The sequence below is a fragment of the Aphelocoma coerulescens genome, chromosome 6, assembly GCF_041296385.1.
Source record: "Aphelocoma coerulescens isolate FSJ_1873_10779 chromosome 6, UR_Acoe_1.0, whole genome shotgun sequence".
Lineage (NCBI taxonomy): Eukaryota > Metazoa > Chordata > Aves > Passeriformes > Corvidae > Aphelocoma > Aphelocoma coerulescens.
Window position 1 is genome coordinate 18,387,568 of NC_091020.1, and position 12,371 is coordinate 18,399,938.

At 43.9% G+C, this 12,371-nt stretch overlaps 1 protein-coding gene across 2 annotated transcripts in view; it reads right to left on the minus strand.

Moving 5' to 3' along the window:
* Positions 1-4,761: 4,761 nt before the first annotated feature.
* Positions 4,762-12,371, minus strand: part of ANTXRL (ANTXR like) — a 58,213-nt gene continuing 50,603 nt past the window's right edge. For both annotated transcript variants that reach the window (XM_069019554.1, XM_069019553.1), the window contains one exon: positions 4,762-8,864. In XM_069019554.1, coding sequence (XP_068875655.1) covers positions 8,634-8,864 — 231 coding nt within the window. In that variant the 3' untranslated portion in view covers positions 4,762-8,633. The remainder of the gene's footprint in view (positions 8,865-12,371) is intronic.

Genomic DNA, 12,371 nt, shown 5'->3' on the forward strand with positions numbered 1-12,371 from the left:
TGATGAGGCTTGGCTGAAAACACACTGATGAGCTGTTTTTACACTTATTTCCCACTGTTAAGTTAGGGCAGCTCCTGAACTACCAAAAATACTGGAATGCCAGATGAGTCACATGCATGGCCAGGACCAGGAGCTTCTGCCCCAGGGGTTGCTGCAAAGGTACCCAGAGAGGAAAACTGGCAGCTGCTAAGTCTGAGAGCAGCCAGCATAGCTAAAATTGCTGAAACTGGCTGGCCAGGAGTGCTGAGCTGTAGTGTTCCAACAGCCAGAGCTGGGCTCTGTCCTTGCAGCAAGTGAAACTGAGGTGCAAATGGAGGGCAGAGAAACAGTCATAACTAGATTAGCCTGCACTAGCCTCACAGGAGGGAAGGAAAGGCCACCCCACAAAAACAATTGTGCACAGTTGGTGAGCCCCGAGGTGCTCCATCAACCCCTCAGAGCCCCTCTTGGCACCAGCAGGCTGCAGCTCAGACCCATGGGGAGCAGACAGCCACCACCCGTGCATGGCTCAGGAAAAGGAGAACAGGATTCATGAGGGATGCAAAATCACACCCTCCAGATAGAACTTCCAGGAGACCACGGCAGAGACACTGCCTGAGACCACCTGGGAAGCATCCTGCCTTCTCTTCCCAGGGGATGCTGGGTCCAGCTGGCCTGGGTTAGAGGCAGACCTACTCCTTTGCTCCTGTGTATGGCTGGGAGGGAAATGAGCTATTTCATATTTTGATTTGTGAGTCACTTCAGCAATATAAACCATTAGTGTTGGAAAAAATAAAGAGACAGCTGGGAAATTCCAGAGCCTGCAGAGTTACAGTTTCTCCCTGCCCACTTTTTTCCATTCAAGGCACAAGTAGTCCCTGGCCATACCTGCTAGCTTGGGAAAAGACAGACCCCACCAGGGTCTCTCTCACTGTCCTGGCAGAGGGGCTGTCATTCCTGGTGTCTCAGACACAGGCTGCTTGCATTCCTGGAGCTGGAGTTTCCTGGTGAGCTATAGTAGAGCCAAGTCTACCATTGTGATGTTGATGGCTTTCAAGGGTTTTTAACTACCTTCTGAAGGCACTGTCTGCCGAGGACATTGCAGCATTTCCCAGTTGGAAACAACAGCCTCACTGATGTGTTGAAATCCCTTTATCACTGAAGATCCCAATACACCTCACACAGGTGCATCAGAAATCCTGGAAAGAATAGAAAAAAAACCCCAAAAGCTGAACTAGGACCAACCTCTATCCCTAGGCCCATTCACTGTTAACTAAGCTATTCCTGATGCAAGAGGAAAGAGAGGCACAAAGCAGGAACAGTTGAGTTTTTGAAGAGCCATATGCTTGCCATATTTTCCCTTTGGTTTCAATTGGACAAATATGTCTTTGATGATGAATCTTGGGACTCCTGTTTCCACTTCAAAACATCTTTCTACATACTGAAAAAAACAGAGACTAGAAAACATTTGAGGGCACTAAGTATTTTACCTTAACAGTGCATGAGGCATGATCAGTAAGGAAAGAGTTGCTGTATTTAGCAACCTGTGGCAAGCACATGGGTTTTTATTACATGGCTATGTCTTGACAGCTGTGTTCCTGTGTTCTCTGGGAAAACTCATGCTCCCAATCCCTATCCCTCTGCCATCAGAGGGAAAAGCATATACCTTAAGTGTGAGGTGTTCTGAGTCACAGGACATAGGGTGTTTCTGCAGGGCTCCTATTTCTACCACGAAGAAACAGTCTGTGCTCCAGAATCATGGCCCAGAGGCTCAGCAAGATGCAGGACACCAGCATGGATGAAGGGCAATGCAGCTGCTCCATGGCAGTGATAGGCTGGTGTGAGGAGAGCTCATTTCAGTGAGTGAACTCTGTGGCTGAGACAGAGATCGGCTTATCTAAGGACCTTTAGTGAAGTATTTACCCATATAATAATGCATCTCTGAAAGCTTAACAGGAAATATTTCCCAATCTATGTCACATACAAAACCTTTCAGAAGGAAACCTTTCTTCTAGGGAACTTTTTTCATCTCATGCATAATCCCACAGTTTGAGCTGCAGTCAGAAATCAGAGTGATACCTTGCTAGGAAACTTCAGTGCAACCCCCTGTGCAGTGAAAAGGAAGGTCCTCTGATGTGCAGGAAAAGGGGAGATTTGTTGCAGAAACAGATGAAACTTGAGATGAGTCCTATCCCAAAGGGCAGAGCATATTCACAGAGTAAAGATCAGACATCTTCCAGCATGGGCACCATGCTCTGCCTGTGGTTTCTGAAGGAATGGGAGGAGAAGGGAAAAGAGCATTTTTTCAGTTCCTGGCTCAGGTTGCTGAAACCAATAAAATTCTTGTTGCTGACTTCCATGCAACCAAATAGGGTAGGTTGGTGTATGTGAACATGTAAATGCCACTCCTGAGACCGTGAAGTACATTTGATGAAAGATTCTAAATCAGCACTAGAGGCTATTTATAGACAAGTCCATAACCAAAGACCTGGATCTGCACATTCCCAGTCTCTGGGAAAGTTCAGGTCAAATCTGAATTTTGTTGTCTCAGGCATGCATAAGCCTAACCAGCCACAGCTGCAGCCAATGTAGGGTTTTTGTTAATGCAGAATAAAAACACCCAGAGCCTTGGCTGCAGGACCACTTTTGTTTATCTGATCTCTTCTGAGAGCCCAAGCCTGCTTTTTGAGTAAGAAGCAGATGGAAGAACAAAAAAGAGCGAAGGCCACAAAACCATACTGGGTGACTATTGTCTTGCCAGCTTGGGGTGCAGAGCAAGAGCAAGCCAGGCTTTTTGTCAGAGCCCCTGCCTCCATGAGGGAGTAGCACAGCTCCAGGCTGAGGATTTCAATTCCCATTAGCAGCACAGCCAGTTGGAGCTGCCCCAAGGGAAGGGGATGCCTGGCTCAGCCACCACACAGCTCCCATCTGCTTTGCTGCGACGAATTCATGTGCCTACCAGACCCCCAAAATTCACTGCCCATCGTTTTTTGCAGATGAGGCTCACATGTGCTCAGGGGACTGTGTGTGCAAAGACCAGCTTCCTTTCCCCTTGCACACAGGGCTGTGGCTGCCATGCTGAGCACACTGAGTGCAGAGCGCAGCTCAGCAGCTTTGCAGCAGCCTTGATTACCCATAATTGCAGCCTGCTTGGGTTGGAGATTTTTGTGGCCTACCCCTGTTGACCTTCTTGCCTATCTTTTGTCCCCCAGCCCTCCTGCCCTCCACCTCCAATCCTCCACGGGGCTGGAACAGATACAGAGGAAACATTAGAAGAAGGGAGGGACGGAAAATCTGTAGTTTTGTCTGAAGCCTGGTGACTCCAGTGCTTTCAGAGGTGTAGGATTTCCCATGTAATTTCTCTTTGTTAAAGTCTTGAGCTCTGGCATTTTATCTCACATGGATTTTACTTTGTGTCTACATGTTCTATGACTTCAAGATAGCAGCAATTAGTTCAGGCTCTGCCTCATGTGTTAATAAATGTCTGAGTCCTGACTCCAGCTCAATTTACTCAGCATTTCTACACAGTTTCAAAAAACAATGGCTTACCTTTGAATTAGGCAAAGATCAACATTCTCAGCCTAGAAACATGAAATTGAGGCACAGAACATACCCTTGTCTCTAATTAAATTAGCAGCAAGTCGAGAGTGGTAATTCTGACAGTCCAACTCCACATTCTTCTCCTGACCATTACATGGCTGAGCTGATTAGAAAGAAGATACAGAGAAGCTTATCCCCTCTTAAAATGACCCTGCAATGAAATTCTTTGTAGTGTTTAACCAGTAAGCACTTTTATTGTTGATTCTGAAGCCATTAAGACTACATTATGTTGGATTATAAGATTTTGGCTACATCTCCCACATTTGCATGCAGGCATTACATTTGCAAGGTTTTCTCAGAAAAACAGAGCACGCCCTAAAACGCAGAAAGTTACACGATTATAACACGGAAGCAGCATGTCAGTTACAGAAATTTGTACCACATGTACCAGTAACAAACCCACACCCCCATGTAAAGCTTCTTTATCCCTCAAAAATCTTACCACCTCCTCTGTCCCTCATCTCCATGCCCCAGCTGTGTATCAGCCCACACCCCCACTGTTTCCAAAAAACCACATCTTTCTAAACAAACAAAAAAATTAAAAATTGAGTACAGTACATTTTTTTCCCCATAAAAACTGAAACATTTCCTAAAACATTTCTCCCTCACTACCCTTCTCCTCATCCCCCAAATGAAAATTCTATTGTAATCTACACATTTGTTCAAGCACTGTTATATGTTAGGAATCTCTACTGCATTATTCAAAAGTATATCAGTAACAAACTTCTACAAAAACTAGGATGACCCAAAAATTCCCCTTACCCCAAAACTACAGAGAACTGAAAATGCTATACTGCATTATCACACTTGCATGCATGTATCCTGAGCCACCTCTATTTATTCACCTTGAGCCCCTTTTAATAAATAACTGTCCAGCAGTAACATCCAGAAGTGTGCTGTCTCCTCCAAATTAAACTCTATATTTACAGAAGTAGGGCTGTTTTCTCAGTAAAATGTTTCTTTAAAAAAACCCAAACAAACCACAACAAAACAAAGTAACAACAATAAAACCAGCAACGATTAAAGAGAGAAAGTATGTTACTGATCATGTTGTCTGAAGACCAACAGGAGTAAAAAGCATTAGGAGCACCAGGTGCACATGCATTTGAACTGGTACAGTTCAGGAAATAATGTCATTCATTGTTATGCTTGCTCTTTCACACGAGAAGCTGATTCTTTTCCTTTCTTTTTTTTTTTTTTTCTTTTTCTATTTAGGACCGTCTGCTCTGCAGGCTACTCCCGCAGATGGCAACACATGGAGGCTGAAAGATGGCCGTAAATATGCTTTGGTCAATGTGGTTCTGTATCAGGTTTAAACACAGAGTTTCCCTCCCCGCTGCTTTGCACCTTGTGTCATTTCACATCTGTACTAAGTGTGAGCCCAAGGGCCCATGAATCCACATTTTCCTCTAGGATTTGGGGAAGCATTAGATAGTCACTTTTTTCAAGTGTCAAATGATGCTATATACTGGAAAATACATGGGAACCATCCCACATGAGAACATTTGTTAGCAGTGTAACTGCTGTAATCACAATTGACATATACAAGAGTGCCAAAAAAACCATTGAAACATCAAGCCAGCTAGAGGGATCTTGTCCCTTCATTTATTTTGAAACAGTTCTCAGCTGATGGACACCAATATCAGTGCCTTGATTTCAGTTGGCTTATTTTCATTTATTCCAGGTAAGGATCAAGCTCAACAGATGAAAAAATAGCAACCAGTTTCTCCTACTGTGCTGTTACAGTGCCTGAGATCGCTGCAAACAGGTACATTTCTATACAACCAAAGGCCTTTCTGTAGCCAGTACAGCACATTCACTGCTCCCACCTTTGCAAAGGCAATTCAGTTTAAGGCAAAAAATTCACCTTCTCTTCCTGCTTTACTGGCAAACTAAACCTGTAGTGCTCCTGTCACGGATGCTGCAGCCAAAACTTGAGTTACACACCGAATGCTTAATTTTTTTACAGTGAGAATGCAGGAAATTCCATTTATGGCAAATCTAATTCTCAAATCCATGGTGGTTCCTGCTTTATCATACATGAATCTTCACCTGGGATTTGGCAAAGCCTAAACTGTTCCTATTCCTGCTGCACTTGCAAGTTGTACAGAATTGTTAGTATGTGTTATCTCTGCAAGACTGTCTATTCCAGCAAAGAAGAATATTCTCCTCAGCTGCAAACAACAGGAATGTTGGATGTGTGATGGTGAGAAGCCCTCCCTAAGCCAACACCTCCATTGGCACTGGCAGTGATTCAAATTCTACCAACATTAACATCACAGTAAATAGTCAACCCTACTCACCCCTCCCAAGATCTGTACAGGTGCAAGACAAGACAAAATCTGGCTCCCAGGCTTTTTCATTAGCTAAAGTTAACTCTTGACCCACCAAGTCACTGCTTCAATCTCACTGCTGCCTGCTGATAAGAGACTTGGCATCTACAGAGCAGTGGTCTTCCCCAGTCGCACAAGCAGCTAAAGCTTTAATGCCCTGTTTTGTCCCAGTGTGGGAATTGGTTTTATTGCCCTCTGCTATTTCAATTTCTAGTTAGCATTTGCTGGCTAATTATTCTTATACAACCAACGTGAGAAGCTGTTAGATTCACTGTACACACACATTACAAACGGTCTTAGACCCAGCAAGGTTATTTCAGGGTTTCCATATTACCAACATAATGTCCATCTGTGATCTCTGCTTGTGAAGCACCTTCCCCCACCCTTCCCCCTGCCCTCTCACTGCAGTCATCCAGTTCCTTTCACTGGGGTCAAAAGCAGAGTTTCACCAGAACTGTAGTGGAAAATTTGACTTGTTTTACTTTTACCTTTCAATTGAAAGAAACAGAGATAAGTGATGACTCTGTGTCACACTGGCTGCAAAAGGCCTTTCCATTCATAGGAATGCAACTCTCAAGCAATTTTTGTAAAGCAAGAGAAACGAAACAAAACCCTACACAGTTCCCACACACAAACACAGGCACACACACACACACTCTTCTTTCCCTTCCAAGCAGAAATTCATTCTTAGCAACCAAATTATGCAGACCCTATTCAAGTGTCTAAAAAGAATGAGGATAGGGTTGAGTGCATCCCAATTCTCCTTTCTGATCACAATGAAGTCACAGGTCAGCAAAGTACTTGGGCATAAGGAAGTTTCTCTTGACCTGCAGGACATTTTAACCCATGCAGAAGTGCTTTGCTGGCTCAGGCCTAAATTAGGAACAGCTCCAAGGCCAGCTGGCACTCACGACCGTGATTCCACTACCTGCACCAATATACATGAGGTAAGAGCTAAGCTCAAGAGAGCAGAGCAGTGCAAGAGGAGAAAGAGGCTCTGTGGTTCTTCTGAGTTATGTTTGACAGCCTCAGCTGCATACACACGGCATGTCACAGTGATCAGCATAGACTGATGAGAGCTTGGTGGTGTTCTGCAAGTGGGCCTTCCACTGGAAACATTAAGCTTGATTTCTGTTTGTACCAGTACAACTTTATATGCCTGTAACAACTGCAAGAGAAGATCTTAAATCTGGAGCAACTGCACAATACAGTTAGTGTTTTATCTTAGACTTACGTGCCAATAACTACTGTGATGTGTTACACACCCACACACAGATGGAGAAATAGGTATATGCTCTGTCATAATGCAACATATCATTATTTCTACAACTATCCTAAAAACACAGCCAGTGCCAAAGCAGACCAGCACAGGTTTCTTCTCCAATACAATAGGTAGTGGTGGAGAAAAAGCAAGCTCAGGTGTTATTTTGATTCACTAGGGAATGCTCTGGGCACAACCCACTCAGGTATTGCTAAATGAACACTAATAATGGGCTGACCCACAGTCCCGCGTCATAAATTCCCACCTCTGTATGGGCGCTCCCATCGCTTTCTGATGACACCCAGAATTGAGGTCATGGGAGAGCAGCCAAGCATATAAAACAGGGATAAAAGCTCTTACTCACTCTTCACACCATGCCTCTCAGCCACAGGTAGACTGCAGGGTTACATATTAGTGGGATCTGTACTGTCTAAAGAAAGAGCTGCTCAAAGAGGAATTTATGTTTGAATCACAAAAGGATCGAATTCTTCCTGGCAGTAAGATCAAAAGGAAATTTATCCAATCAAATAGCAACAGAATCAGTCCCTCAATGCTGCTGATATAAATAACACATGCTGTTTGCTTACTACAGTGTCGACGCTCAAATTCTGTGTATGTTTGCTTCATTTTGGACTATGCTTTCTGTAAATGAAAACTAAACACCTAGCTAAAATCTTTTTCTCAAAATTCCTCTGAACTTTGGACAAATCTGAACCCAAGTCTTGTACAAAGTCTGAATTTCTAGATAAGAGTATCTCGCCTTCAGTGGTTACCCTATGCAACCAAGTCTAAACATATGCAGAGATGGCAGGCTCAAAACTGATTTTTCCAGGTAAAAAAAATATATCCCTCTTCTATGATAGATCATGGAGCTAGATTATTGGCACATAGTCTCATGTTAGCACATTATTGTTATAGACTTCTCAAAACTTCCATGGAAATTCCACCTGCAGAACAAAAGGCAGAAAGTTATCTTTGCAATTGTTGATCCATATTAACATCTGGATGCAGTACTGTTGGGGAAAAGAAAGCAAATTCCTCGATGAACTATGTTGAACCAACTTGCAGGTGGCAGCTATCAAAGCCACTGATGCACGAGTACCGGCTAAAGTTATTAGTGAATGATCTGACATACCAAGTCAGACAGTGTCATATCTAAATAGATCTTCAAATGTATACACACAAAAGCTGCTACTGTATCTAGATGATCATTTTGGTTTGTTTCTATACCCCATAGCTCTGAATCTATCCACTGAACGTTTACTCAGCACGTGTGGTATAAATATATTCATACACTAAAATTGACACTTGGCAATTTTTTTTCTTCTTTTTTCCTTTTTTTTTTTTTTCTTTTTGCTGACCAGCAACAAATTCTGATATCTTTAACTGTAAACCAATACTCAATAAATATGCTGTGTTCAGCAAAGAGACATGTTTTGTCAATCAGGTCTTGCTGCACTCTAAGCCATGGGTTGCGGGGGTGGACGCGAAGGAGGAGGTCCAGGAGGGACTCGGGATGGAGGCGGTCCAGGAGGTGGCTGCCTGGAAGGGGGTTGCAGAGATACAGGAGAGGAAGGATTCCTTGGAGCATTGTTGAGGGGAGCATTGTCACACCATGGACGCTTCGGTGGTGGGCTGTGAGGGGCAGAGGTTCCATCCGATTTCACACGAGTGAAGTTTATGCATCTTCCCTAGAGGTGAAGAAGAAGGCATTATTAAAAAGCAGGTATTTTGACTCATCAGCAGCTAGTCAAAGGGACTATAAGCAGAGGGGCCAGGCTACATTTCATCCAGTATCCTTCACTGGGTCCTAGACATGACATTCAAACCATGCTGTACTAAAGCTCATACTTCCCTTCCTGCGTATAGAGAATAGCTTAGGACTGGCTTAAACCAAAAGGGACCACATTGGGACTGTGATCACATGCGCTCTCTGCTCTGCTACTAGAGCTATGCAGAACATGCCTAGAGCGACAGCTCCACCCACATCATGCTTGCCTTGGTGGGATCCTTGACTGACAAAGCTGTGCTTGAAAAAAACTCTTACAGGATTATACCAGAGCAACAACATTAACAGAGACACAATCTGTAGCTCTCATTTTCACCGTGATCCTAGCCTGGCTAATGTCTGTGCTTTGAACATTACACCGGGATAGTACATGTATCTTCTGTGCTCCAGTATAGATGTGGCTTCCCTCAGAAACACCAACATGGTGTGGGACTTGCACACAGGGCTCTCCAGTGGGTGTGTTTTCAGGATGGATGTGGGATGCAGGCAGGCAGGATCTGATGGGAGCACTGTGTGGGTGGAGATTTTAAAACAGGAGTAGAGTGGATTTGAAAAAAGCAAGCACTGGGGGTGTCCTAGTCCACTAGGGGCTAATATGTCAGGGCTTCCTTTAGCAAAAATAAAGCTTTGCACAGGTTCCCACTAACCAAGCTCCAGACAGGAAGAGGTAGAGAGACAGACTCCAAAGACCACCTAGCCTTTCCTGGGGCAAGCAGCCAGGGTAATGCAAAAGCTACATGGTAACCTCGGTGGGACACCTCAGATAGGCTGCAGGCTGGGATCAACAAACTAAATTCAGCTCAAGGTTATGATAACAGCCCCCAAGCAAATTCAGGAGAAGGATTCCAAATATAGAAACTTATCTCAAAGCTAAGCAGCTGTAGATCATGATCCTCCCCAGCTACCAAAGGCTGTTGCAGCAGGAATACAAAAACCCACACCAGTCACAGATTGCTCTTGGCTCAACGCTGCCTGGCATAAGAAAACTCTGAAGGTGTTTAGAGAATGGGCTGAGTTTCTGTGGCAAACTCACAAATCACAATTTCCTCAGGAAACCAAGCAAAAGCCATCACAGCAGAACCACAACTGTTTTGTTGAGTGACTTCCAATGCCTGCACCTTTGTTCATGGAAACTATTTCTTTAAAAAGAGGGGCATCACTTAAGTCTACAGCTTCTCTGAAGAAAGGCAAGCAGCATTTCAAAAGAAGCTTGTGTAAGCTCCAGAGCTCAGAAAATGATTCTACAAATGTGCTAACACCCAAAGGGTACCACCCTACCACTTACTTAGACTGATGGCTCTGGGCTTCCAGAGCTCAGCTGCAGGCATGAGTTGTTGGGCATGCTGTTGCCTACACAAGATACTCAGTAGTCCTCTGTCCCAGCTTTCAGCATCACCTCTACACTTAAACAACTGCACCAATGAGCAGGATAAAACTCTCTTCCTAAAAATCCAGGCTTGCTGTGGCAGACTTTGATTGTGAACTGGGTTCGTGGCAATGCTATACTGGGGCCAGAGCCTTTGCATGGGGGCAAGAGACAAAAGCCGAGGTCTTGGTTACTTCTGCAAAAAAGATAAACCATTGGATCAAAAAAACCAAGTCAATGCTTTGCTCTACTCCATCACAGAACTCAAGTCCTCATCAGCATTGCAGTAAGCAGCCATCCTTGCCAGGTACTTGTCTTCTGCTGTGCTCCACTGTATTCAAAGCACACTTGGACATTCAGCAGTATTTACTGACATGCAATGAATGTTACAGATATGTTTAACAGCTGCACATCAACTTAATTTAAGAAAACTCAGCTTTGATATTTATAAAATTATGGATTTAGAACAGCTAAATAATCACTCAGGATGAAAGAAAAAAAAGGAAAAAAAGGTCAGAGGTGCTCAGATAATACAAACCATATGGGGAGGGAAAAATTTAGGACAGAACAATCTCCCTCACGGTAAATGCAAAGATGCAAACCCAACACTGGTGGTTTTGCCTACAAGCCTTTCCCGCCTCTCTGTTGTGTCTCTCTCACAAACATCAATTCCAAATATATTCATAGTCTATAATCAAAGGGGATCCCATAAATCTGTTTGCATTACTTTCACTTCAGTTAAAGTGATAGGCGACGTCAAACTGCTGCCAGTTTCTGCCACACTCACTGATTTGTCAGACAGATGGGTAATTTAAAGGCCATGCGCTGCATTGTGTCATGAAAAATACGGTTGAGTTGGGAGAGTCTGACAGATAGAGGCTTGGATGATCGATGTATGTATTGTGACACTTCCTCACAAAAGATTATCAGTGTTAGCCTACAATCTCATATATCAAAGACTTCTGGTGAATACTGGAGCAAATCCTCCTGAGCACTTCAAGCAGCCATTGATAAAATGAGGCCGAACTCTAAGCCAGTGTCAGGATTAACAGCTGAAAAGGGAAAGGGAAGAACAAATAACAATAAATCATAAGTGATATTTTGGACTTATCAAGTGTGTTTCGTCAAAGGATTTCTAGGTTGAAGAATTAAGCCCTCCACACATCAGTTTCCTAATAAGAGTGCCACTGTTATTCTGCCTAACATGCATATCCCTCTGGGGTTAGTTTATAAAAAAATCCAAGAAGTTTCTCAAATAAACATGCAAACCACAGGATTTTTAATAGTCTCTGCTTGAAAGAATTATGCAATTTCCTCTCCAAAGGCATAAAAAGGCTTTTAAACCCGGGGAACATGGACAGAAATTAGGTATCCTGCACACTTATCTCTGCTCTTCCCGCACAGAGGATTAACAAGGACTAGGAAGCCACCACCACCACTTTAGTAGTGGGAATAAGATATATTTTTCCAGAAGCATGGAACACACTAAGTGTCTCAGGGAAGGTGTCAGAGGCATAAGGTGCAGCAATACCAGGATGATCTCAGGCACAACAGCTGTCGGGAGCTGCTTTATTGTTTTCTAGGAGGCAGATGATCTGTGTAAATCCAGTTCTGCCTGGTCTGGGCCCCGCTCCCCAAGCAGCCGCGCTCAGATGGCGCGACCCACACCGCGTTCTGTCATTCAGGCACCAACTGAAGGTCAGCCGTGTGCCATATGGAGTTACGCCCTTACTTCAGCTCACATCTGCACTGTCTTCCTAATGCACAATTATTTTGCATCCCCATATGTCCATCCACTTGTTAGGCTCTTGTTATGCTGCTTGCCAAATTGGCTTTTCAAAAAGTACAAATACTGAAGCAGTGGGATCTGCCCTTGTCCCGACTCCAGCTTTTATCCCAGTGTAACAATCACATGTGCAATTCAGCCACTTTGTACTTGTAGGCAAAGTCTCCTCGACCACCTAGGATGTGTTTTTGTGTGTGGTTTAAGGGGGGGAGGAAGGGAGGAACCTCCTGAAAGCCACTGCATCATGTTGCTGGGCT